This window comes from Corylus avellana, chromosome 8 (assembly GCF_965113065.1).
Source record: "Corylus avellana chromosome 8, dhCorAvel1.hap1.2, whole genome shotgun sequence".
Lineage (NCBI taxonomy): Eukaryota > Viridiplantae > Streptophyta > Magnoliopsida > Fagales > Betulaceae > Corylus > Corylus avellana.
In genome coordinates, this window is record NC_142497.1 from 341,516 (window position 1) to 369,338 (window position 27,823).

At 37.2% G+C, this 27,823-nt stretch overlaps 2 protein-coding genes across 5 annotated transcripts; both read right to left on the reverse strand.

The window, feature by feature from the left end:
* Nucleotides 1–915: 915 nt before the first annotated feature.
* GCT (RNA polymerase II transcription mediator) lies at nucleotides 916–21,490 on the reverse strand. 3 transcript variants are annotated; one of them, XM_059575279.2, is made up of 23 exons: nucleotides 21,371–21,490; nucleotides 21,093–21,190; nucleotides 19,161–19,234; nucleotides 18,897–19,036; nucleotides 18,713–18,799; nucleotides 17,951–18,038; nucleotides 17,786–17,866; nucleotides 16,276–16,353; nucleotides 16,073–16,152; nucleotides 13,782–13,860; nucleotides 13,336–13,665; nucleotides 12,904–12,963; nucleotides 12,235–12,481; nucleotides 11,281–11,550; nucleotides 8,535–9,902; nucleotides 7,445–7,712; nucleotides 7,224–7,371; nucleotides 6,364–6,451; nucleotides 6,126–6,204; nucleotides 5,040–5,335; nucleotides 3,174–4,281; nucleotides 2,404–2,775; nucleotides 916–1,832 (listed from the first exon to the last, which is right to left on the reverse strand). In XM_059575279.2, the coding sequence occupies exons 2-23, from the start codon at nucleotides 21,114–21,116 to the stop codon at nucleotides 1,231–1,233; spliced, it is 5,967 nt and encodes a 1,988-aa protein (XP_059431262.1). In that variant the 5' UTR covers nucleotides 21,117–21,190; nucleotides 21,371–21,490; the 3' UTR covers nucleotides 916–1,230. The 3 variants fall into 3 exon arrangements, with proteins under 3 accessions (XP_059431262.1, XP_059431261.1, XP_059431260.1); XM_059575278.2 differs by having other exon boundaries at nucleotides 21,093–21,218; XM_059575277.2 differs by having other exon boundaries at nucleotides 21,367–21,490.
* Nucleotides 21,491–24,510: 3,020 nt separating this feature from the next.
* TAF7 (TBP-associated factor 7) lies at nucleotides 24,511–27,406 on the reverse strand. Of its 2 annotated transcripts, none has more exons than XM_088519228.1 (6): nucleotides 27,300–27,406; nucleotides 26,724–26,846; nucleotides 25,849–25,982; nucleotides 25,637–25,756; nucleotides 25,358–25,429; nucleotides 24,511–24,929 (listed from the first exon to the last, which is right to left on the reverse strand). In XM_088519228.1, exons 2-6 carry the CDS (start codon nucleotides 26,842–26,844, stop codon nucleotides 24,768–24,770), a joined length of 609 nt encoding a protein of 202 aa, XP_088375354.1. In that variant the 5' UTR covers nucleotides 26,845–26,846; nucleotides 27,300–27,406; the 3' UTR covers nucleotides 24,511–24,767. The 2 variants fall into 2 exon arrangements, with proteins under 2 accessions (XP_088375354.1, XP_088375355.1); XM_088519229.1 differs by lacking the exon at nucleotides 27,300–27,406 and adding an exon at nucleotides 27,006–27,025.
* Between the last annotated feature and the right edge of the window lie 417 nt (nucleotides 27,407–27,823).

Sequence of the window (27,823 nt, forward strand, 5' to 3'; positions counted from 1 at the left end):
TCTTAAATTTGGCAGATGGCAGATCATACCATATGCTTTGCACATGGGGTCTAAAGACAGAACAACATACATAATCACCCACAAGAGTCGTTTGTTTTGGTTCGGCTTTGTCTTTACACCAAGGCTCTCAAATGGATGGGGCCCCCGGCAATTAGTGCCAAACATGTTACTTTGCTTCATTTATTATTATTATTTTTTTATATTATTAATTATTAATTGTTCCATGGAGCTAAGGTCCAAAATATGGAAGAAAACAGTGTTTCCACAGCTCTACCACCCATTCAATTCTGTTTTGTTTAATCCCTATTTATCTTTTCGGCTTACCTTTCTCTTTGAACTTATAACATCATCATTGTGAACATGGAAATTATTTTTCAATAGTTCTCACCATGTTCTTTGTTTGATGGGAGAAGTTAGAAATTTTAATTGGTATACATAAATTGACAATCAAAAACCTACCATTTTTTTTTCTCTGTTGATGGGTATTACTTTCTTAATAAAAGTACTTTCTTATCATTTCCTTGTATAACCCGTTCATAATAGGTTATTTCTACCGTCAATCATGAAAATCACATATGGGGCCTACCTATACTCTCCTAATGCTGAGAACTTCGGCTGGTGCTTTGAGGCAAGTCATTTCAAGTGCTCAAAGAGTCATCTAAGGTACAAGATTTAGATTCTATACAACAAGATTGCCCTATTGCATTTGGCCAACCTCACATGAGGCTTTATAAACCCCACTTGCTCGGCCAGGTGCCCAAACAACTTCTCACATGAGATTACCCACTTCAATATAATTAAAATATTCTTATTGCACAGGATCTCGGCCCACTACATACAAACAATATAGATGGTGGAATATTCCAAACCATTCATGAAGAGTAAGAGGGGTGGGGAAAATACCACAACTTGAAGTGTACTAATCATGTAATTTGAGTAAATGTCAGCTGTCCTACAATTTTCATATACATTCTCGACACCTGTCAGACCTAACTATTTCTACTCGAGACTGTTCAATTGCTTTCTGGGAATTCAAAACTGCGGATCAATGGGCCAAAATTACATATACAGATTACATGCTATGATTATTATACATGTGGATAAAGAAAACTAGCCAGACTATAGCACAGCCTATTCGACGCTCATTTTCGCATTCATCTTCCAATAAAATCTCCACTAAGAAACCAGCCTAAATAATTTCCTACTGTGTTTTGTTTAACCTACACATAGTTACTTCTCTAGCTGCCGAGAGAGGTCTTTATCAGCAAAATGAAGTAGCCTTCTTAGTCTCAAAACCATGTCGCAGTGGAAAGGCAATGCGGTTCGTCGCTCCAAGTATGCTGGGCTAACAGTCATCCATGATAGTGCATGAAGCTCTGCTGCAACAGACTCGAGAACTAAATGGGTTTCGATTTCGAAATCTTTAGCCTCCGAGCTTAAACTCCTACCTCCCTGTTTATTAACACCTCGAACAATCTTGTCTTGGATAATGCTAGTGCCTCCATAATAATCAATAAGACTGACAGAAAGTACCGAAGGCCATTCTTCTTTCATGCTGCTTCTGCAGTCTTTCCTCATGGAAGGTACAGCCTTTGAAACCACGAAGCCAGTGGAAAGTGGAATTGCAGAACCCTTGCTGTGAAGGAGATGGGCCAAAGGAGGTGATTCGGCAGTGAGGCATGTTGGGAGCTGAAGAGGTGTTGCAGGGAGAAAGCGCATGCTGGGTGATGGGATCAAAAGGTATGAAGCAGACATAGAACCAAGAGACTTCACCGGGGTGAACCCTTCAAGATAGCCAGACAGTCCCATAACACTGCCACCTTGGGTGCCTCCTGCACAATGTTTACTGTCAATACTGAACAACTTTTTGTGCAGTACTCAACTGCAAGTCAAGCTCTGCACACTATTTAAAGTGGCATGTACCTAACAATTTATATGAACCAGCTATAACATGACTATATCCAACATTTTTTTTAATGGTGTACAACTCCGCTAGGCAAGTTTTCCATATAGATAAATTGAACTGTGGTTAACAAGGTCAAATACCAAAGCCTTTCAGCTAAATGATATCTCAACTACCTATAAGAATGAGGTGGTGGATAAGATCATGAGTTCAAATCCTGTGGAGTGTGTGAGTGATTTACCAACAGAGAAAGAGAGAAGGAAGAAATTATAATATTTAGCTAGATAAAGAAATGGCAAACAGAAATACAGTACAAATCATGGACACAAGATAAACCAATAAGGTTAACAGAGTAGTACACAGAAAATTGTCATGCATAAGACCAAGATCCAATTTTTCAACGGTCCACATGACTTGGTGCATAATACTTTGCTTTATGGTGAGATGAACACATTTAAGGGATACGAGGAATGGAAGTAACGGAGAGGGTGACAGCTTACCAGGAGACAGTGAATCTGCTTGAAAAACTAGGTGTAAAGAATGGTCAACTGAAATTGCAACAAAACTGATGCTCTGCACCCACTGAAGCAAGCCCCTTGAGCTGTCAACCACTGTATGCGCACCTATAAGCTGCTTTCTTGCAGCAGGTTGTCCCAACCCACCTTTTATATAGCCAGAAGCTTTTGTGTGAGGGCTATACAAAGGACTAGGTGAGGAAGGTAGGCCTCTCTCTTGAATCAAACCCATCTCCTGTTGCTGTAAGGATGTACCATTGCTGCTTGCAGGAATTCCATCACGCACAGATCGTCGCAGTTGCAGGGGCCATTTTTTCACCTCAGACCCCCCAACTGAATTAATGGCTTTCTGCCACTCTGTTTACAATCCAAATGACAAAACAAAAGAATATAATGTCAATCCTAAAATGAGAAAAGGATATAAAAAGGTAAATTACAATTTACTACCCAATTGAAAATGCTTTCAACATATGACCAAGTAGATTTAATTTGGAATGGCTGTAAAATCAAATTATAAAGAACACGATATACAACGAAAAATCCAGAGGGTGACAGTTTCATCATTTTAAAAAGAGTGTAATATTGTTGGTTTAATCAACAATACACAACTGTAAGCCAGCTACTACTAACTATTTAACTGCAAAGCAGAGCATATGAAACGAATCAACAACAGAAATGGGTAGGAATTTTCCCAACACTAAACATAGAAAATGTGGAGAACTAGAAACATAACATGATGGAAGAAACTCATATACCTAGGTATTCAAGTTCAAAGAAACTTCCAATGCGCGTGATCACGAAATCTCTAGGCTTGGTACTACCATTATCAGAAGAAGAGCATGCCTGAAGTATCTGACAGCCTTGCTGCAGAACTTGAACGAAAAGGCATTGCAGGCCCTTTGTGTCCTGCCTGCTGCTGATTCCACCAAAGGGGAATACGTGGCTGTCAAGAAGTTCTCCCCTTGAATCTGTCCAGATGCATACTAGCCAACGCCAATCCTCTGTCCATCCATAACAACAATGTAGGCTCGGAAAAGACTTTGGATGGCTAGATCCAAAGGCATCAGTTTCAGATCCATCAAGTTGAGAGCATGATCCAGCATCTCCACCTCCTGCTGAACTTGCGCCCTGCATAAAGGCTCCACCACTGTCATCAGACAATGGCTTTGAAGATTCTGATACTATATTACCAGAAATCGCAGGTGAAACTCCATGCTCTACAGAACCAGGTTCTGCAAGAATAAAAAGAGGCTCAAACAAGTAACGAATTTCATCTGGAAGGTTATAATCCCCAGGTCTAGTTGGTTCACAACTTAAACCTCCCGTTCTTGTTGTTTGCCAAGAATTATCCCAAGCACCGGACCTCAGGCTAGCATCGATTTCTCCCTCTCTTGGAAGGGAATGCCCAGTAATTCGAGGGCCCACACAGTCCTTCCACATCCCCGAAATAGGAGACATTTGTGTCAGGACTGAGGAAGATCTACTAGATAATGATGACGATTGGATCATATCATTAGAGGATCCTCGTGAAATTCGGCGGGCCTTGTTGTAAACAGTGAAGGCAGTTTCCTTAAGAATTACGAGCTCATTAAGTGGTGGACTTGTAACTCTAAAAATGGCATCAACTGTTACAATATGTAGTACTAATTTAGGAATATTAAACCCTGAAAGTACTAAAACATTTGACATTGTTGCTTCATCCACGGCAGCTGAGCAGCTTAAAGCTTTCCCAACTTGGCTGTGCAATATTGATCTTCTCTCTCTATCTGATTGGAGAATGACTGATCCAACAGCAACAGAAGATTCGACGACTGTTTGTAGAACTGCAATAGGCTCAGGGAAGGGGCACACCACATACAAAACCTGCATATTAGGCACCAGTAAAGTACGTAACTGATTGGCCACAGTAAAATAATTCTGAAACACCATGCACAGTGCAAAAAAAAAAAACTTTTAAACATGTACATGGACCCCACCCCCCCCCCCCCCCCCAAAAAAAAAAAAAAAAACAAAGGGCCTGCCTGGGAAGCATTACATGCAGATCTTGACCAATTCTAAGGAAATAGATTGTTGAAGTTTCTATCAGTCTAAGGGTGTAATTCCATCACTTACGAGGGATCAAAATGCTTCCAGGATCATTTGTTGGGAAGAGAAAATGACAAAATTGTGATACTTCTTTCAGAAAAGTGAAGTCATCAACTAAGTCAAGAAATAAGAACTAGATCAAACATAACATCATAAGATATGAACTGAACAACCTTAGGGAAGTCAGACAGTGGAACTTTAGCTTCTAGATTCAATGTAATAAGGAACTATCAAAGAGTATATAGGTGGTCCAGATTACTGAAAATTAATATAAAAGGCCAACATTTGTAAAAATGTTCTTGACCAGAAATAATAGTTAACAAAGCACATTGTAAGCCTGATAACATGTTACGCCTCAGATCAAATGAAATGCTTAGGTTCAACTAAATATTGTGAGAAAAATGGCTAAAATAGCATCCCAAAAACTAGCATAATACATCACCATAACCTATATTCCCATCCCCCATGATCAGTAACAACTAAGAAATTAAACCGTTTCAATCAACAAAATGATTGCAAATAGTACTTCCACTTACCATACAAGGACCACTGCTTCCTTCTTTTGGGTTTGTGGACAAGAATGGACCAAGTTTCAAGCCTTTTAGAACCTTTGAAAGTGTCTTAAGATAGCTCATCAAGTCCCAACCATTGGAAAGGGAGAGAAAATAATCACTTATTGAGCCCACAAGAGAAGCGTTACTGCTTTCCATCTTCATTGATTGAGGACAATCAAGTAGAACAAAACCCGAAGACGACCATTTTCCAGAATCTATTTCCATTTGGTTCCCCAAACTTTGTGGTGAATGACTACCTAGTTTACATGTCTCATAGACTGAGAGAACAAAAATGAAGTAAGAATTTGGGAACAAATTCATGATTTTCTTCTCTTTTAAGAAAGAAAACTAAGATTAAACTACTATCAATAAGATGGAGAGCATCCAAGTAGTCTCAATGAAAGCATGAACTCAAAGATTGAAAAGGCATTTGGCATAACAAGGATTTCATATGATGGAACTCAAAGTCCACATATGCTTTACATTTTACGTAACCCAGATTCTATTTAGTGTAGATAGGAAAGGCCTTGTCTAAAAAGTAACTCCTATATTTTATATTGGAAAAACTACATTTACCCCTCTTACTACCCACCCTATTTACAATGCCACCCGCACCCCCTAATTTTTTCAATGTGCCCTTGCTGCAACCCAAATGATAAAAAAGTTAGGGAAAAAACAAGAAGCTAAAAAGGGTATTTTTGTCATTTTGGGCGCGAAAAAGGGGCATTGCAGCCACATTGGTAAATTAGGGGGACATTGCAAAAATTGAAACATTGGGAACGCACTGCAATTAGGGTGGTAGATAGAGGGGGCAAGTGTAGTTTCCCTTTTATATTAGTAAAGGAGAATGCTGTTTTCAATAAAAGTAGCACTGAAAACAGAGGTAGATATATTATCATCACTAATAATCCATATCTGGTTGGCTCGTCAGTACTAGGATAAAATAAAAAACCTTTTTTCAGCAGTAACAACATGCAAACAGCAATAAAAATTCAGGTGTCTCTGCATATAAGAGTTAAGCAACAACCAATTCATTTGGATTTAAAGAAAAAAACATGACCCACTCACCAGTTCCTAGTTGCTGGAAAAAATCAGCAGCAGCAGAAGTAAGTGGATCAATGTCTGGACATATAACATTGTAAGTAATCTGCAACCATCAATGAATTTGATTTACATATCAACAAAAAAAAAAGGTTGGAGCAATTAAATAGAAAGCAATTTCTCAAATTCCTTCAAAATTTACAGAAATGTACAGTAAACAAAATGGGGTATCACCGGTATGTGTTGCAACTGAAGTTTAACTTACAGGTTTTTGTAAAGCATATGGCTCAAGAGGAGCCTTCTCCCAGAGTTGTAGGGAGCTCGCAGATGTCTTAAGCCAATCATCCTGGTAACTATAACAAAAATCATAATTGGCATGAATCTCCATACATTATAACAGTCAACATACAGAACGAGAAGCAGCCTATGTTTTTCTACCATCACTATAGAACACACAGAATGCACAGAGCAAAAACTCATTATTTGAAGCATCCAAAGACACCCAAATCCACCACAAACATCTTTAGCAAAAATATGACTACAACTGCCTAGCAATATGTTCTTTCGGCCATTTAATTCCTCCTAACCTTGCAGGAGATAAAGAGCCAACTTCATGGATCACTACAAAATTGCTACTTTGGGAAGATATCATTTACAGACCTTTTTGTTTCCAATCTTGCGATTGCTAAAGAACACCATATAACTTATAAAATATTTTATCTTTCCAACAAAATAAGAATATTACTTTTTCTTTTTCCTCGTATTATGGTTTTTCTATTAGTCTGATTCTCTTTCTTTGTTGAAATAAGGGACTAAGGCACAAATGTTGGTTAACTTGGTTCTCTAATGAATTGTGATAAAACCATTCTACGAGTATGAGGAAAAAATTTACAATTTTATTTAGAATGAGTGTTTGTTTCTGTCTTCAACAAGACATAATAAGCCTCTAATCGGTTATAAATGAGCCCAATTCACACCTCTTCAGAAGTGGAAATTAACTTGGGAATAGAATAGATGTATTATGCATGCTCATTGGAAATAAGGCTTTCCATCTAAACAAAATGTCATTGGTAAATAATTTGATTTTCCAGAAGTCAATATAAAAAATTATTTAAGGTATCATACCCAACAAGTATAGCAGGCAACGGAAGAACAAAAAGTGTTGGTCTTAGCCGGGTGCATAGTTGTTGCTCTGACTCTGAACTAAAGATTTCTTGGTTAGATCTCCTTTGGCATGTCTCATCTGCTTTAGCTCCATCCATGGCACTAGACACTGCATCAATGGTCAAACTGTTTGTAACTAAAAGTTCAATAATCTCATGATGTCTATACAAGCATAATTATACCTTTAAGGCAAGATGATCCACCAGCAGAAGACTGGGATGGGCTCATTGGTTCTCCAACAGATAGCGTTACAGTATTCGAAGACTCTCTACATTCACTTATAGAGGACTCGGCAGAAAATCCATCACCAGCGGTTCCAGCATCACCTGACTGATTGCGACCTTTGCACCAATCAGTGACAGACAACGGCCCGTCCAAAATGCCAAATGCAGATTTTAAGGCTGTCTTTATGTCAGACTGCAACAAACTAATCACTGACGAAGCATGAACCTGGATAAACAAGATATCCTCTACATAAGGATCATTGCATGAAAATCCACAGGTATATTACACTCTCACATCTTACTATGCCTGTTTCGTCTACAACAGCCAGAAAAAACAGATAGTACATCAAGTAATCAACAGTTAACCAAAAAATCGAACTAACAGCAATAGCATCTTAATCTCAATTCCGAAGTTCCCCAAGCCCAACGAGAAGGCTGCTTTCCTAAGGAACAAGTATAAACAAGGAAACATTATCTATTGTATTACCTAAAACTCGAAAAGGTATCCTGCTACAAAGCTTTTGACACTGTGCTACTCAAAGTATGAGAACCAATGCACAAATAAATTGCACTACATGGCATAACCAAATAAAATGTACATTCATTTAAAGAGATTAGACTGGTACTGACCGCAACAATAACAATCAAGTTGATTTTTTAACAACAAATAGTATCTCAGATTGTAAAGTCCCTAGCTAGTTCTAGAAAATCTCTAATAGTTGAGTGATAATCATTTATCATATAGCCTGTCGTTACTGACTCTTTAGATGCACTACAAGCAACAATCCTTATGTAATATGACATCAAAATATAATCAAGACCAACTCCAATCAATTTATTCTCATATAAAAATCTATTTTCCACATTCTTAGTCACATAGTTCCATTAGAAGCTACTACACTTGGTATGATAGTGACATATAAATGAGATCAGAAGCAACATTATCTCAGCACAAGACTTACATATCAGCTGTACAGTACAAAACCAAAAACAAAAGGTGTACCTTTTAACATAAAAACCATTCCAGTGACATAAAATGAAAGCTTACATCAGCAGAAAGTGGATCCACCAACTCCACGCCAGCAATGTCTAGGGAATGACAAGAAGCCAAAGTCCCTCCACAACCTGCATGAACCATAAAAGGCCCACAAGAAAATCCCCGCTTCCACTGCTCTTGTAATGCAAGCCAACCATAAGGACCATCCCCACAATCTCCGTCTAGAGTGAGATCAACAGAGGAAGTAGCTTGTTGGACAAGTAATGCCATTCCATCAAGAAGCTCCTGAAGTGGTTGCATTTGCCCAAAAGAAAGGATACCTTCCTCATTGAATGTATTATGAGGCAAGGATGGGCTAACTTCCATACTTGGTGAATTTGAGGGCTTTGGAACTTTCGGAACTCCAACAGAGCGCCAAACCCCAACAGGTGCATTAAGGTGCCCATCTAGCATTCCAATATCACCAGCTATTCTAACTGGTATAGATTCTTTCTTTTTAACCTCATATTTGCCAGATATGTTGTCCGTCATGGTACTTTGTTCACTAGGCAGCTGATTCAAAACAGTACTTCCACTTGACCTACTCAAACCAATAGGCATAAGGCTACTCGAAGATAATAGTGTGTGTCTTATCCTGCACATGGAGGCCTGGAACATAAGGCATTCAACTTCAGTTGCAAGCACAGTCTTCGTAGACAGAAGGAAATGCGATAGTTCAAGGTTGCCTTCAGTGAATTTCCTCAGGGAAGATTTAACAGCATTTGTAGAGTTGAGATTGGAGAATGGAGAGGGTGCCACCCCCTCAGATGTAGCAATACTATTATTACCTGCAACTGATCTTTTCTCATGTTGCTCCTTACCACTCTCCACATGAGTGTAATATTTCTTTGACGGGATAACAGCACTCGCATCATTTCTTCCAGGACATGGCTTTGAGTTCAAGGCCATGCTAGTCTTCTCATCTGATCCATCAAAGCAAGGAGAGAAGGGTGGTGTTGCACCATATATGTAACTGTTTGGGCTTGAATTGGAGCTCTCCGCTTTCCGAGATTTAGGAAAATACGGGCTTCTGAAAATCGATGAGGAAAACTCGCTTGTAGGGGTGTCCACAGCTCCATATTCAGTAGCAAATGTCATTAGTGCTTCAGCTTTTATTATATGATCAAACTCACATGTAGAATATGCTGGAGTGTGGTTCACCAGATCTGATGACAGACTGCTATTTGTCACTTCTTGATTTTTGCTGAGACAATCCTCTTGGGCTACTGGAGGAGGTGGATCAAAACTCTCGAAAGATGGAAAACCCACAGGCAATAGCATCTGATCAGAAATATCCGTCATCCCCACTGGACTGCAACGTACATCTCCACCATCTGGTGCAGAAAACATGAGTGCCTGTGATTCTGCAGTTCCTGGGGGCTTCACAAAACAAAGGATCATCATGAGATTCAATGGAAGTCTAAATCATTTCACCAGAAAAGTATTTCAAAACAAAAAGGGGGGGGGGGGGGGGGGGGGCGCTTAGGGGATGGAACCATCTTTGAGCATTATGGTATGCATACAAAGCAACTGAACTAATGACATACACATAAAACATGGCATGTTTTAACTAGCTTACACTTTTGCTTTCTAAAGTGGTTGACATGGGAAGCTACTTAAAACACGTCATGTTAGCTAGTGAGACATGGGTGTGATAAATAAGTGTGAAGAGTAGCATTACTCTTAGGTTAAATATTTTTCCTAGTGCAAAGGCTCATGTTAGCAGACCTTATATTTCTTCAAGTGTCCTATCACGAAACGTTTATAATATTTTAATTTTAGACATCTTGCCAATCAAATACAGCCTTATTTTTTCTCCTCTTCTTCATTTTTGGGTTTTTCGTTCTTAATGCTTCAATTTGTAAAAGTTTGATGAATAAAGGTTATGCAAAGGATAAATTGCAGATTGTCAATAACTTGGAATTTAATTGTTCCCTCCCTTGCTTCAAGAAAAAAAAAATTGTATATCGTTAGGCTATAGATGGAAAAGGAAGAGCAAAACACATAATAGCTAGGCTAAGAGAATTTTAGTATGATCTGTCCATTCCGCTGGTTAACTTCAACATGTGGCCATTGTAAAAAAATAAAAAATAAAGGGCCTTTTCATCATACCATACAAAGACATGAGTTTTTATATGTCATTTCTTTAATAGCTTATGGGCAATGCCCTTTGTGCCCGTCAAATTATAGGCAGAGTGAGTTGCCCTCATCCCCTCCCCTCAAGAGTTGTTTCCCTCCTTTGATTCCCCATGCCCCTCTCCCTCTACCCTAGGACAAAGACGCGTAAAGGTACTGCAAGGCTGCCGCTGCTGCAGTAGAGAGAAAAGGGAATAACCAAGAAAAAGAAAACAGTTCTAGAACTTGATTCAATTAAAACCTTAGTGCTATTCAATCGTTAGACAAATTTTGCATCCCAAAGTTTCAATCTAAGATATGTCTTCCTCCAAACAATAAATCAAATATTGACTTCCCATCAAGGCTCACAAATAGTAGGATTGTCAACATAGATCAGACAAGCACAGCAACACCAAAATTCAGAAAAGAAAGGACCTGAGGGAAAAAATCCCATAACAAAATCATTATTCTATTTAATTGATAATTCAATCTTGTAACCCCAAGTTCAGTCTACATAAATGTTTCCTCAAAACAATAGGCCAGATATGGAACTCCCACCATTCTCATAGCAGTGGTGTTATCAACATAGATCAAACAAGCTTTGAAACAAAAACTGCAGCCGCTGAAAGGGATAAGGAAATACCTCCCCGAAAGGCAAAGCATCATTTTCGAAGAAGTCCCCAAAATCTCCAAACTCAGAGAGAAGAGCTTGGATATCCATGACATTACCTCTGTCATCATCATCCCAATCCCAATGGGATCCAATCTGCTCATTTGAAGCTCCTGTTATGGCTGAATTGTCAACTTCCATGGAACTAAAATCAGACTTGTATGCATCTTGCGCAAGAGAATTTGTAGCTGTGCCCACTTGACCAAATGACTCTGCCATCCCAGCTCGAGAGCGCTTAGAACCCTGCATTGTCATTAAAGCTCACTTCTTCTGCTGAATCCATAAATTTAACTTAGATAAGAACAAAATTTGGTGAGCATTAGTTGATTGCAGCATTAAAATATGAAGTGAAATTCACATTCACCATCCCCAAAAAGTTCTTTACATGTCCTCACTTAGCTAGCATTTGACAACTTCCACTAAGTACTATAACCATGAAAAGTGAAAAGTGTATCACAAGTCAACACTCAATGCCCAAGGATCCAAATTATGTTCTGAAATGGAACTAAATTCTAACGTAGCTATGAAAACTAAAGGAACATTATACCTCTATAACTAACTACTTATGAATGTACCTATGATGTGTGGAAACCTCTCTCATAATAGTGGCTTGTTAGACACTAATTAACACTAGTTTGGGTAATAGAGAAGAGCACACTAGCACTTCAACAACATAAAGAACAGCATTGTATTCTTCTACAAGATAAACTATAACAAGTATAAAGTCCACCATTTTACTAGAAGTCTTTTACGTAATGTGTTCCATACATGCATACATGTGGCCAAGCCCTTATCTATAGATTATAGGAAATTGCCATGTCTGAGACCCCTTGTCCAACTGGGAATCTGACATACATGTTTGTGTCCATGGATCACAGTTGATTCAAAGATGACAATAAAAACTATTCTTTGCAGAAAATGAAGTACCAATTTGTTGCAATCATTCTCCAACTGATCATTAGAAGATAAACCAGACTGTCTACATGCTAAAGAATCAGCATCTCCATCAAGTTCGCTGGCTCCTGTGGTCATCTTGTGATCACTATCACTAGAGCTGCTGCTTAAGCTGCTGATACTGCTACTGTTACTATTGTTGCTGCTGTTATAACCATGCTTGGTGTGTATTCCACTGATTTCATTCCATGATCCTTCCACGAAGTCCATATTGCTAACACTGCAGAAACCAGAACAATAAAGAAAGAGAAAAAAGTGAAACCTGGACCAATTCACTCATCTATCAGAATATCATTATCCAAAAAGAAAAAAGTTGGTAACCAAAATTTAAAAATGCCAAGGTCAGCTATATGATTTAAATAGAGCGCATATACATTAAGTGACATAAGAATGAAAAAAAGAATCATCACATCAAAGAAACTAATTCGATAAGAATAGGATTTAGTACATGCAAACTGTAATTAGATCTCGCTCACAGATTCAAAGGCAGATGTGAGATAAAAAGTATCTTGAATTTATATGCCTCACCTCAACAATCTTTTTAGGGCTAAGTAGCTAAGAATTAACTCGCATAACATAAAAAGGAACACTTCTTAACTAGAGCAATGCATGAACATCAATAACTCACAAAACAGCACTAACCAGTGCATAAAGAAAGATGAACTGGGTAATGATGGTCCTGTCCAATTCTGTAGCCAAAATCTGCAATTATCAGCATCATTAATTTTAAGTAAAATATACCAATACTAAAGAATCTGAACAGGAATAGGCAGCATAAACATGTGTATGCACGTACCCACCACCACCACCACCACCCTGGGGGCGGGGAAGGTGAATAGAGAGGAAGGGAATATTCCGGGATGGGAACCTCTTAACTAGATAGTAGAAATGGCGTCAGTTTCATGTCTCATGCATAAGAAATACCTAGTGTCTACACGCATGACTACTTTACAAGATTAGTCCAACTGGAACCACCTTATTGACCAGATTCATTCACCTGCCCCCTATATGGGTGAAGCCCCAAAGCATATTTAATACACTTAGATAATCTGGAGGACACTTAGAAGAATATACCTTTTCAGAGAAGATCTGGCAAATGATGTATGCAGGACCGGGACAAGCACTGCCTCGGCTGGATATATGAATGTTTTCTCATAAACTGGTAATTGATCCCGTGATCCCTTCTGATCACCTCTTCCCACAGCAGGAGATTCCGCAACATGATTCTTGGCTAAATTCCTCATGGAATCTGAGTTTGATTGCAAGGCATTGTCACTTCCAGATCTAGGGCAGCCAAGGGTAACTTCAACATAGAAATTTTGCCCCCTCATCTGGTAACCAGAATTTTGAGAAACATGATATGGTAGGCCTATAAATCCATTTGAACTCTTAAAGTTGCCAGAACTGTTTTATAAAGAAGAAAAATGGAAGAAATATCAATCCAGAGAAATTTATTTAACATCAGAAGAAGATAAGTTGTGCAGAAGAACAACAGTGAATAGATAAAAAACAAATTGTACCTGAAATACACTTGTTTGACAAGATCACCAGGACAACATCCAGTAAGCCTACCACGAATTCCATGAGGAGAAACAATCACTGCCATATCATAAACATAAAACGAAATCAGTAGAGTTGGCAAGGCCGCAAAGATTACATAGCTGACTGTTTAGAAACAAAATAACAGAATGTGTATGGCAACTACTTATAGAAAAATTGGAAAGAAAATAGATAGAAAGAAGGGGGAGGGAGGTGCAGAATTCAACCACTTTGTCTCCTATGGAAGTGGGATCCTATGGTTAAAATTCCCCCTATTATTGCATGTGAATTAAACCCCAGGAAAGCTATGTACAAAAGGGACATGACGATATCAAAAACCTCCGCGATACTAGTTTCCTCTTTTCTCAATTGCTGTATTTTGTGGATGGAATAACCATACAAGTCAAGAATGAGAAATCTATAAAGTCCAAGATGACCTGCTAAGCGCAGCTTCATGTCTTGTCTGACGGTGAACATCAAATAATAGTATCAAGAACCCAACTACTTTTCCTTCTTTTCTTTTCTGTTTTTTCGTGGGCCAAAATCCCAACTGCCTGTCTCAACTGTAAAGTTCCTCTTTCACCACTCTTACAGCCATATGTTCTAGTAAAGCAAACCATCATATGTATTTTTCTAAAGCAGTAACCAACATTTTATTTTTGCTTTTCCCTTGTCTATATATCACCTTCAGCTCATGCCATATTACACACTAGCAGCAGGTATTAGTTACACATTGCCAAGCTTTCTCAACAAATTTCCTCTCGCGATGCCTCATCCACAGAAGATGATACTTTAAACAAATAAAATCATTTCTGATTCTGCACTTTGCAGTCTTAAGGACTATTCTCATTTTCTGTACTAAATTTTTCCAGACTATTTACATATTCTACCACAACTCATGATTAGCCCCATAACCACATCATAAGCCTTTCCTTCAATATGACTAATACAATGCAATCACTCGTCAAAGCACTTCTCATCTTCATTTGTACCCCTTAATCTAACGAGAAAGAGTTTCCCAAAAGATTAAAAAGTGGCTAGTTGGTTCCACAAACAGGTTTCAACATAGATCATCAATCAAAGATGAACACTTACAGAGCGCCTCTGCCCATAATTCCATGTTGAACTTCTTGCCACATTAGCTTCTTATTTCTAGTTAGTAATATTAATTAAAAAGCTGAAGAAAGAGGCACAACCCTAGTGCATGGGAAGTTCTAGCTACTTTCTCATTCTATTGTTAAGTAATCAGCAGACGCCATTCACTCCCTATGTTTACATTAAACAACTAAAGCCTAATAGACAACTAAATCGTAATCAGATTATCAAACACTTTAAATCTGATCTAAGTGACATCGAGCTATTAGACTGGACACTTTAAACTCGTCTAAATCTAATTGAAAATTATCTACATTTTCCACAATGAAAGTCTATTTATTTAACCCCAGGCTAAAGGATGCAAGCCTACAGCCATAATTAGGCTATGCTTTATTTAGCTAATAATACCCATATAAAAGAATTTCTTCTCTCAATGAGCATCGATGTTTCATGGGAAGATGGAGAAGCAAACAAAGTGTTGCATGCGGTTGACCCACAATAGCCAACATGTAGCCCAAATGGCACTTGCACACAGGTTCCAATCCCATGGGATTTTGTGAGTTAAATTCCGAAGGCCAAAAAAAAAAAAGCAATGAATCAGCTCGATTTTTTCCCATTCAAAGACTTTCTATAGTTTTAACATTTCAAAAGACTTTCTATAGTTTAATAATACCCATATAAAAGAATTTCTTCTCTTAATGGGCATCAATGTTTCATGAGAAGATGGAGAAACAAAGTGTTGCATGCAGTTGACCCACAATAGCCAACATGTAGCCCAAATAGCACTTACACACAGGTTCCAATCCCATGGGATTTTGTGAGTTAAATTACTAAGCCAAAAAAAGAGCAATGAATCAGCACGCTTTTTTCCCATTCAAAGACTTTCTATAGTTTTAACATTTCAAAAGACTCGCCTCTCTCTCTATCTAAAAAAAGAATGAATCAGCTCGAGTTTTTCCCATTCAAAGACTTTCTGTAGTTTTAACATTCAAAAGACTCACCTCTCTCTCTCTATCTAAAATAAAGGGCTGAATCATCCCCATTTTTTCCCATTCAAAGACTTTCCCACAGTTATAAAACAATTCAAAACTCTCTCACACAGGCACATTAGCCTGGCCATCCAGCATCTAAAATCAAATTAAAAAAAATAGAGGCCCAGCATAGAAGATACATCAACCTGGAAGTCTGTAACCAGGATTGTTGGAAGAACGTTTTAATACTCGTTCAATATCACCACTTGAAAGTGACCGGATATGCCTAGAAACAGATAGGAAAAGGAATATCAATTCAACATGCATTGCAGTAAAAACTATCAGCCCACCAAACGAAGCACTATAAAAATAGGACCAATAAACAAAATAAGGTGTGAGCTTAACATACTTTGCAGATATTATAACATGTACAAAGACTGCTTCTTCAGTAGCAGCAAAGATGAACTCAACCGCAGGTTGCCCTCTCCTGCAGAAGCACCAATCACGCATCAGCCAAAAATCAAAAAGTCCAAACTGATTCTACCAAAGTTGCCTAATACGGCCACAACCACTGACACAATCAAAGCTAGTTCTCACACACACATGTAAACACAAAGCGAACAGAAAGAAAGAAAGAAAGGAAGCCCAAACAAAATAACACATTTCTGCTTAGGTATCATTTTCATAAACAAAACCTAATGAATACAAACAAGTGTTTTGGCATGTCCATCTAGAGGGCAAGCCCATCCGCACAGCATCTCATGCAATCGATGAACTTTTATATTTTTCAATCCCTTGCAGTCATGTTAGCACAAATTTCCTCCTAAATCAAGCTAGCAAGTTTGGAAACTCATCAGAGATAAAGGTAACCAAATTAACATTAATACCAACAAAAATCAAATCATGGATATTCTCATTATTTAATATTTTGCATGAATAAAACCCATACGTGAATAGATTTGCTACTAATGTATCAAAAAAAAAAAAAAAAAAAAACAGCAAAACTGACTAGAAAACAAATGAGACAGGAAATTTCATACATTTGTCATAATTTAAGACATATTATGAAATTTCCAGATCTCACGAAAACATATTTTAACTATCTACACATTTTCAAGTATATATAAGATATGGAAAACTTGCAAGGTTAACTCATCTTTGCCTTGCAATTAAAAGCTTGGAGTAATAACCCTAAGAAAACTTTGAAGAGTTCTTGAGTGCCATGTGGCAGTTTTAATCTAAATGAAAAGAACTTCAACGAATTTCATAGTCATCAGTCTATGATGGTGACTTTGCTAACAAGTTCTCTCATTCATTTCTTGTTACTAGCACTTCTACAAATGGGGATCTGCTAAGGCCCTCTTATTTCCATCAACTGGCCCTAGGACTTTAAATAATGCGATCAGCAAAAGATGCCCTCATTAATCTAAATACTGTCACATATCAAAAAACAAGAAAAGCTTTGAGAATGTTGGCCTGAATCTTTTCTTTCCCACATTAGCAAATCACCAGGACACAAGGTCTTCCACGCATCACCATTATTTACTAGGTTTACAGTTGCATCTAAATAAGTGCTAGAACATTTCCTAGACAACCAATTTGTATGCCCTTGTTCTTATCCTCTATAGTAAGACCAATATAAGCTATTGAAGGGAACTATTACTTCCTAAAACAAAGCACTGACATTATATTATCACCATATTTGAAATTTAAACAAAAAAATCCACCACGTACAATGTAGCATAAATCATCAACATATGTAGCTGACATAAAGTAGCTGGAATTAAAGCTTTGTTGAGTTCAGTTTGACAAGAAGAACAAAACAGAAAAAATCACTTATAATAGTGAGGTCATTTTTTATCATCATTGCCATTGCTACTGCTACTACTACTATTGATAAAAATTTGCTTGTGACAAACCTGAGAACTTCCTCGCTTTGAGATGGATAATACCTTGAAAATACATCTCCAAATCGCATGTAGGAGAGTCCAATAAGTGATCTGCTGATTCCAATAAGATAAAGTCAAGTTATGAACATCACAAACTTCCATACTTAGAGTTTTGGAGAATGGATGATTAGTGACCTTTCTATACGATTCCTTAAAGCCTGTGAAAGGGCAGCTGCAACTTCTTCCGAGTCCCCAGGAGCCAACCAGATTCCAGATGCAATTACTTTATGAAAACATAATAAAATAAAGTATTAGTAGTATAATCATAGTGGTTGGTTGGTGATGTATGTGTAAGAGGAGTAGGGAGACCGTGGATCAGCTTTTACTCCATTGTGAGGTTGCTAGTGCCTTATGGAATACTATTTTCAGTCATATTGGACTAGCTTGGGTTATGCCTAGACGAGTGGTAGACCTATTCGCATGTTGGAGAGGGCATTTTGGTAGTTTTCAAAGGCCAGGAATGTAGAAGATGGTTCCGTCTTGCCTAATGTGGTGTCTTTGGAGGGAAATAAATGATCGAAGTTTTGAAGACCACAAGAGGACGGTGGTGGAACTAAATACTTTTTATTCAATACTCTTTACCACTGGACAGCTGACTCTGACTTCTTTTATATATCTAGCTTTCATGATTTTCTTGATTTTTTTCTTTTCCTTAATAGTTTTGAATCTCTTGTATACTTCTTGTGTACCTGGGTTGCGCCTTTGCACTTTTTTAATGAATTTCCGTGCACTTATAAAAATATAATCATAGAGCAAAATGCAAACCAAGCTAGACATAGAAGTAATAAATGGATAAAACCAATATATACCATTCATAATTTACCATATCCATGATATAAATAAAGCAACAGAAACTAAAAGAAAAAAGAAAAAGAGAAATTCAGGAACACATGATACCTCTTAATTTGGAGACTGCACTTTGAGCAGTCTCAATAACAGATGAATGACGCCCAGGAAGAAAAAGCCAGAGCTTGATTTTCTCATCTGAGCATGTAGTATAGGTATGCAGAATTAGATGACCAAAGATGATCAGGTACAGTATAAATAATACATTGTAACAGGATAGTGCAGCATCTCCTACCAGGATTGTGCAGACCCTGAGATGGATCCCAGGGTCCAACAAAGGAATTGGTCCATGTGCTAAGAAATCCTTCCTTTTGCAACTGTAGATGCGATGAAAGGACCAACCATGTAGCAGTATCTTTCTGCTCTGCTTTCAAACTGTTCAATATAAAAAGAAATCTTACTAAGGCGCTGCTCAAAACATGTAACTAAACTACTTTTCTGCTTATCTACATCAACTTGCATTCAAAGAGAGGGAAAGAAGACTGCCATAAATCCCAACCTTTTATCAGGTAGAGGATTTAGATCGGCTTCATGTGGTAGAAACTGGAACCATGATATCTGATGAAGACCTCCCTGTAGAAATGGTCAATGATGTGAAATTGATAAACCCATACAAATCTTGTCAATGATTGCAAAAAAACTAGTTCAGAAGAAGCTAAAACAATCAATATGTTATAAGATAACTTTGAATTGAAAATTGACTAAATTGGATTATGATGCCTTCCTCATGGTGGGCTATTACATAACTAGGGAATTTCCCATCAACGCCCGAAAGCTACAAATGAAAAAGGGATTATTTGGCCTTGGTCAAGGGTATATTTAGGAATACATTCATTTATGGTTGCTAAATTAAAAGAATAGATTTAAGAGAGGAATCACGCCCACGCCAAAACAGGGAAGCTTTCCTTAGTTGTTGGCTGAGCTGGTTAAGACTTTTTTTTTTTTTTTTTTTGATAAGTAAAAGCTGAGCTGGTTAAGACTTATCAATATAAAAGATGGCAAACACAAATAAAATTAACAAAGACTAGATAATACAGTGAGAACCAAGCCATGTAACAAAAATTTAAGTTGCCAAATTGTCATGAACATAATAAACTCATTGATAAGGACCTGTTCTACAAACTCAGCACCAAACATAAACATCACTTTACTTTTGAACAATGATATCATCTGATTTGTGTAATCACACGTAACAGAAATCTGATAGAACAAAATGAATTTGGTCTGAGTGATGCATTATCTTTCTTTCGCGATTTTTTTTTTTTTTATTGCAGTACGAGTAGCGCGTGCACCACGGCCAAACTTTTATTTCAGTGCAATAAACTAGAAAGGCCGTGTTAAGCATCTCAATGCTGAAGATTTGATCCTGTCCTAGCCGAGACAGAGAGATGAGGGGGGAGAGCACTGACCAGCAGGGAGAGGAGAGTCCTCAAAACTACCACTGGGGTTCACAAAAGAGAGATGGTTCAGAGCGACCCTTGTTCTGGGCGCTTCAATGCCACCCGTTGAAACTACTGTAGTGGAGCGGAGGCAAATCTGTCTATTGCGTATGGAAAACCAATCGGAACAGAAGGCAATGAATATTTTCTTAGTTAGATCGGGTTCTTCCTGAGTTTCGGCATTAAATTATAGACGAATTGGAGGCGCTTTTAAGCCCTAGAACAGTAAGAACTAGCATTCTTATTGAGAATAAAACTCATAGGGAATAAAATAAAATTATGAAAGGAATCATAGCTTTTGCGGCTACAAGAAACCTCCAGACCACTGGCAAATAGAGGTCGTGGAAAGGTGGCAACAACAGTTATGGCACATGGTCTGAGCATAGGTGATCAGCAGTAGTCCAGTGTGAGTGGTGGCAGCAACATGCAGCTTGTTGCTGTGGTAGTGAAGAGTATCATAGATGTGGTGTGATGAGAATGGAAAACACACACTAAAAAATTTCTAATCACTGTCTTGGATTCCAACAACATGGATCAGGTCTGCAGTTCAGTATGCTGTTCAGAATACCCAGTAATTTCCAACCATAATTATTTTTCTTTTTCTTGACAAGTAAGAAACATATCACAAGCACCAGAGGGGGCACAGCCCAAATAGAAAGGGCACTGGAAACTTTGTCAGATAGAGCATTTTTAAACTTTAGCCAATTAACATCCCATCCACACTGGAAACTTTTCACCATCCAAGCTTAACAGTCTTCCAACAACCAAATATTCCGGACAACCACCAGGTCACTAGCATAGCCCTAATAACAGGCACCGTAGTCTATTGGCCTACCACAAACTATAATAACCAATACCAATTCATGAACCGAATTACAAAACCAGCAGAGCAATTAAAATAAGTAAAATAAAAACAAATAAAGGCAAATAAAAGAACATGATCCTGCAAACGAAAAACAAAAATCCACCACAGAATGTTATTACGAACATACAATTTTGAAAACGTTGGTCCACATCGCTGCAACAAGCTGAAGCTCCGTCACTGCACTCCCACGCTCATGCCAACGACACGCACATGAGAGCCTCAAGCCTGCGGATAGAGAAGAGAGAGCTCACACCTAACAAGATTCTCAGTTTAATTTTCGTCTCTTTGAGCAACAAATCGAAGCTAGCAGGAGTGGAATCCCGAATTCAAAACCCTAGTAAGTAACCGTTAGGTCGGGGGCAAATTGTTCGGAATAGAAACAACATCGAAAGACTTCGAACCTACAGAGACTTGGGAAGTGAATTCGGAGGCTTTAGGCGCCGTAAAGATTCTTCCGATTTTTCTTCTCCGATCCCCACGGTTTCAGGGGAAACAAACACAGAGCTAGAGACAGAGCGGGTTTAGTTAATCGTAATAATTAAGCGGAAGTGTAAGAGAGTCGGTTAGGAATGTATTTGACCCGGACCCGATTGTGTATTGCTTCGAAACGGTAATTATTTTGGATAGATCTAGATCATGCTACCGTTTTTTTAATAGAATAAATAGACTTGCTTTTTAAAAAAATAAATTAAATTACATATTTATGGAGCTAACTACTTATAAAAAAACAATTAAAAAATTAAAAACAAAAGATAAAATGGTTGTGTGAATGCTCTTGATAGATAAAATGGCTAGCTTTAATTTACCATGATTCCGATTTAGTCGAGGTAATTACTAACTTGTTATTGTTGCCACACAGACAGTCACTCCTATTTAGTCAATTATACAGTGACTTATTGTGGTGGTCGCATAGTCACTTTAATTTATTTTTAATTTTTTAAAATAATAAGTTCGTTCATCATTTTATAAAGTATTTAAAAACCACATTAACTTTAGGAGTATAAAAAGATAGTCATAAAGATTAAAACAGCCAACCATGTGATTTTAAATGAAAATTTGAATACATTTATCTTTAACTTTTATATTTCAAATATCAAATGTTTACTTTAAATTCCTTAATAGCCAAAAAAGGAAAGAATGTTCTAAATTGCTTTAGTGTAGTAAAACATTAATTATAGTGATGATTTAAACACAATTATATTCAATCATTATGTGTAATATATACACTACCAAAAGATGTGATCTAGGCCCATAATTATTGTATCTATTTACTTGTGTCATCCCTAGTCCTAAGGGCCTTTTTGTTTTCCCCTATATATGAACTTGTGAGTAGAGTCTCGATTAAGCTCCCATAAACCCAATCAATTAAAAAAAAAAATTAATGGAATAACTAGATAATAAATCTTAAATATTTATCTTATAAAACTATGGTTTCTCTAAATGGTGCTTGAGTGAACTTGCCAACATTGTCGAATGCAGGGAAGACAGAGGGCTAATAATTTATCCCGTTTTCTACCGTATGGATCCCTCTGACGTACGAAATCAGAGAAAGAGTTTTGCAAAAGCTTTAGCTAGACATGAAGAGAAGATGATGATGTGGAGGGCTCAATTTGAAGTGAAGTGAGTTGCTTTCTTGCTTGTAAAGAAAAATATAATAGGAGAATCGATAGTTGTCAGAATGCTTTACAGAACCAACTTATTTCCAAGATCCTGATCATGGGAGAAGAAATAAAATATAATAGAATGGATGATCGTGATCGAATCTGTGTGATAAGTAGCAGACTAAGACACAAAAGGGTATTTCTTGTTCTTGATGATATGGATAGTGAAGAACAAATAGAAGCATTAGCATGAAGCCCTGATTTGTTTGGTGAAGGGAGTAGAATCATTTTAACAAGCAGATTTTCATTTCTTGAACAGGCATGTGACTGCTAGTGCTATCTATGAGGTGATGAAGTTGTTGAATGACAATGAAGCTTTGCAGCTCTTTTGTTGGAATGCATTCGAGGCATCCTATCCTGAAGAAAACTATAGGAATCTGTCTTGGAAATTTGTGAGTTATGCTCAAGGCCTTCCTTTTGCTCTTAAAAGTTTTGGTGCAACACCAGATCAATGGAAGAGTTTCTTGGATCAAATACAAGAAGGGCATCTAGAAATCATACAACCATTACAAATAAGCTATAATGGATTGGATGCAATTGAAAAAGAGTTATTTTTAGATATTGCTTGTTTCTAAATAATTTCATTAGCACTTAATCTTAACCATTGATTTATTCGTTGGGTTATAACAGAGTTCATAAGATTTGAAAATCATTGACCTGCGTGGCTCTCAAAACTTGATCGAGATACCAGACTTTACCAGAGTCCCAAATCTTCAGAGACTAGATCGAGCTTGAAGGTTGTACAGGTTTGTCTAAGGTCCATCCATCTATTGGAGTCCTTAAATGGCTTAAATGATTGAATTTTCGAAATTGCAAACATCTCAAAAGCCTTCCAGACATGATCAACTTGGAATCTCGAGTTTTTTGATCTATCTGGCTGCTCAAGGCTCAAGGCGTTTCCAGCCATCCTAGGAAATATGACATCTTTGGGGATTCTTAAGTTGGACGGGACCGCTATAAAGGAATTACCATTATCATTTAAGGGCTTATCTGGTCTTGAAACTCTCAGTTTAAAAAACTGCAAAAACCTTTCATTTTTTCCAAGTGTCATTTCCAGTTTGTCATCTCTTGAGATTGTAAACCTGACCGGGAACAAGTTTGCGAGAATACCAGATACCATTTGCCAGATTTCCAATCTTGAATCACTTTACTTGAGAAATTGCAGCAGGCTTCAAGCACTGCCAAAGCTTCCATTGAGTCTAACATGCTTGTATGTCGAGAATTGTCCATTGCTGGAGATGTTTTCTGATCAAATGTACACCAGAACTCTTAAGTGAAATATTGGCCACCACCGATTGCTCCTTAGCAGCATTGTATATTGATCATTATGATGGTGGCAGTCCCTGCAATATTTTACAATTGGACCTACGAAGACATTTACAGACCCAAGGCTATTGCCTATTGGGTGAGTCTTTTCGTTCTCTCATTTTAACACAAAAAGTACCTGCAGTATTTGCCTTTTTTTTAACACAAAAATCTTAGTTTTTGTTTTGTTTCATCTCTTACAGAGAAGATTCTTTGGTACCAAGGTCATGTGTGGGTCGTGGTTGGGACCTGGAATCCCAAAATGGTTCAACAACAAAAGTGCTAGTTCCTCTGTAAAACTTAAGATGCATCCAGATTTGAATGATAATAGGGAGTGGAAAGGATGTGCTCTGTTTGTTGTTTATGAAGTCCATGAGCATGAAAAGTCAAATCCTATGATTTTTGAGGGCACTGATCATCCTACTCTTCATCACTTTGTTTATCATTTTGAGACCGACAAAGGACATCTAGATATACCTTTTGTCCTCCCTGTCCCTAAAGAACATCTATTGGGGCAACTGGATTTTGGGTGTATATGCCAGCTAAATGGTTTTTGGAACAGTCGAAAAACTTGGATGGTTTCTCAAGAAAAATATGCTTTGCTCAAGACATCACCTTACCACCTTTTGTGGAAATTCTTCACAATGCACACCATATAGCTAATAACCTAACAGAACCAAATTAATTCGTCTGTTGAATTACAAAACAAGACAAGATGCACACAAAAAACAAAAAAAAAAACAAAATAACAAAATAACAAAAAAAATCAAACTAACAGCAATACATGCTCTTATTATTCGTAAAAACATACTTTAAATTCTACAAGTGGCTTCAATTCAAATTGAGTCATCAGATTCATCAGAGTCGCTTCTGTCAGGCTCCCCAGCATTTGTCCCAACCTCTGGGGCATCTGCCTTTACAACAGGCGCAGGCACAGGTTTTTTACTTGCATTTCGGACACTTCCATCTACATCTTCCTCTTGCTCAGCAGCTTCAGCATGTGAACAACTCAATCAAGGAATAATCAATGTACAAAAACATGACATAACAGTCTTCATCACCAAACATTGGAAACTATGACTAATTCCATCATTCACAAACAAGCAATACATTAAATCATACTCTCATATTTTTCTGTGAAACAATGTACCAAGTGCCTTGACCTTACATCCTCAGCTTAATGACACATTGAATTAGAGGTGAAAACAAGATATAAAGCATAAAAACATACTTCCAAATGAACCATAACAATCTATTTTCACCTACCATTTTTTTTTTTTGGATTTAAATCAAACTGTGCAACCATTACCCCAATCCCAATCAGCCACTAGAATCTTAAACTGACATTCAAAGCTTAGATTATTTCCCTATGAGTGTAATCTAACAACAATACTAATCAAGTAAAAGTACAGTAACATATAAGGATATCAACATTCTCCGCCGCTGCACCAGCATGGATCTTCACTAAATCTTTCAGGACACGCTGTACAAGCTCAGGCTGCAGAATGTAATGAAGTTGCAGTCAGTACAAACATCAGATTGAAAAGGAAAGTGAAGAGAAAACTACAAAGTAACATCCCATAATGCTATTCTCTTACTATTAATCCTTTCCTAAACAGTGTATATATATTTCCAGTTAACCCACCCCCCCTCTCCTTCAAAAATATTAAAGTCATGTTAAAGCTTTGAAATAACTGATTTATACATTTAGATCTGGCTCCCTGCGAAATCTCCGCTTTCGAGCATCCCTCATAGGAGGGGTGAGACCATGTCTGAACTCCACCACATCTGGAGCAGCATCACCTGCTTCTCTAACCATAATCATCTGTTACAACCAGCAGTTCATGTGGTTGCATTAGAATGAAGGAATCAAGTCTTTAATTATGTCAATAATGATAATGCCAAAGAGCAATTTACCTGACCAACATCTGCAGTCTTGATCAATACACTGTCATCATATGTTTTATATGATTCCACAACACAAGGAAGATCCAAGAGTGATGCGGGGAAATGATCATTGCCAATGACAAACGTGCCACTCTTCCCATCCTCTGCAATGTAAGATGTTTTAAGTTGACAATTAGACCAAGAAGGCAGGTCACTCAACAATAATTATTGGCCATAAATCCTTTCTTCTTCTTTTTTTCTTATCATTTGCTCCTACACTAGGGTTAATGTCCACCCTACATCACTAGGCAAATCAACTACTTCTACGAATATTATTTAACGACTCAACATAAAAGGTTTTACCTTTGAATTTAAAAACCTACTCTAAAGAGTGAATGGAAGAGCACAAATAAAGAAGTGGAAAAGGGAGGTTTTGAAGTGGTGAAGAGTAAGGCCAATACCAAAGATGCATGTTGCAATTTGAGTAAAATATAAATTTTCATAAAAACCAGCTGTTTTTTTTTTTTTTTTTAGAAGCCTCAACACCATATTGTTAGCACATAACAAGAAGATAGGTATAACTTTACAGAAAGAGAAATTTAATTAAATATCACTTGGCGATAACCTTTAGGAAACAGATTAATATAATGGCATAGCACTTCTGAACTAATAATATATTTCAAGATTCAGACCATTAGAAAAGCAAAGAACTTGTAAAAATTTGACACACCAGTTATGTCATCTTTAAACTTAACGATATGCCATAAGAAAACCAAATTGGGATAAGCAAAGAACTTTTCTTTTTTTTTTGCTCCTTTTCTTTTGGGTTACTCAAATTTTGCTTTCCAAGCACATCAGAAACTCATTATGTAGTATCTTTGATGAAAAAAGAGTTCAATTCTCACCAGAAAAGGACAAATCCAATGACTTGTCGTCAGAAGATGAAGCGTTTTCACTTTCACTCAAAAGGCGGTCTAATCGCTCTGCAACAGAAGGTGGAACTCTGAGTATGAACTGCTCGTCCATTACTGGAAAAAAAATTAAAAAAAAACATCAAATTAATTGGCCTACATTAATCAAAATCACAATTCCACAAAGCTCTAAAGCATCATTCACCTTATAAAAAGGCCACCTTTAGATTACAAATTGCATTTCTATAAGCAATAATTGCAACCCAAATATTTTACATTTATTGATCAGAATCTCTTTCTGCAATAAAATTCAACTCCCTTTGCATTGTCCTATAGGCCAAGGAATTCCAAAGGAAAAGAAGAATTAATTTATTCTTTTTTCGCATCAAATCAATCCATTTTTCATGGGAAAAAAAAAACCCCAAATAAGTGAAACCATCAAGTCGAAAAACTTAATCTGCAATCCAGAAAAGTCCCTTAGCCAAGCCCCAAAACCCCCAAATGAAACCTTTTAAAAAAATTTATATATATATATATATCCCAAAGAATTCGACATAAAACAACGGGTACCTTCGGGGCCTGCCTTGAGCTTCCAAAAGGTCTTTGAGAGAGATGGAGGTCCGAAAGAAATAGCGCAGGCGGGGGGACAGAATTGGTAACTATTTTGTAAGAACAGGGGCACGCTGGGAAACACACATAATTAAATTGCAAAAGACCTCCACTCAACTTTCACACCTTTAGAAACCATCTTTAAAGTTGGTAAACTCTCCATTTAGGGTATTAAATTTTTAATTTTTTTGTAATGTATCTTTTTATGAAGGATTTTTCGTTAAATCTTGTAAAATTTTTATTATTATTTTTTTTTATAAAAAATAAAATTTTAAAAGATTTAAGCATAGGTGATAATTTAATAGAATTTGAAAAAATACATACCTCTGAATCTTCGCATTTGTTATTTTTTATATGTATTTTGAAATTTTTGACAATATTTAACGAAAAATCCTATCAGATGAAACATTGCAAACAAATTAAAAATTTAATACTCTAAATTGGGAGTTTTTAAACTTTGATGTGATAATTTCAAAATGTATAAA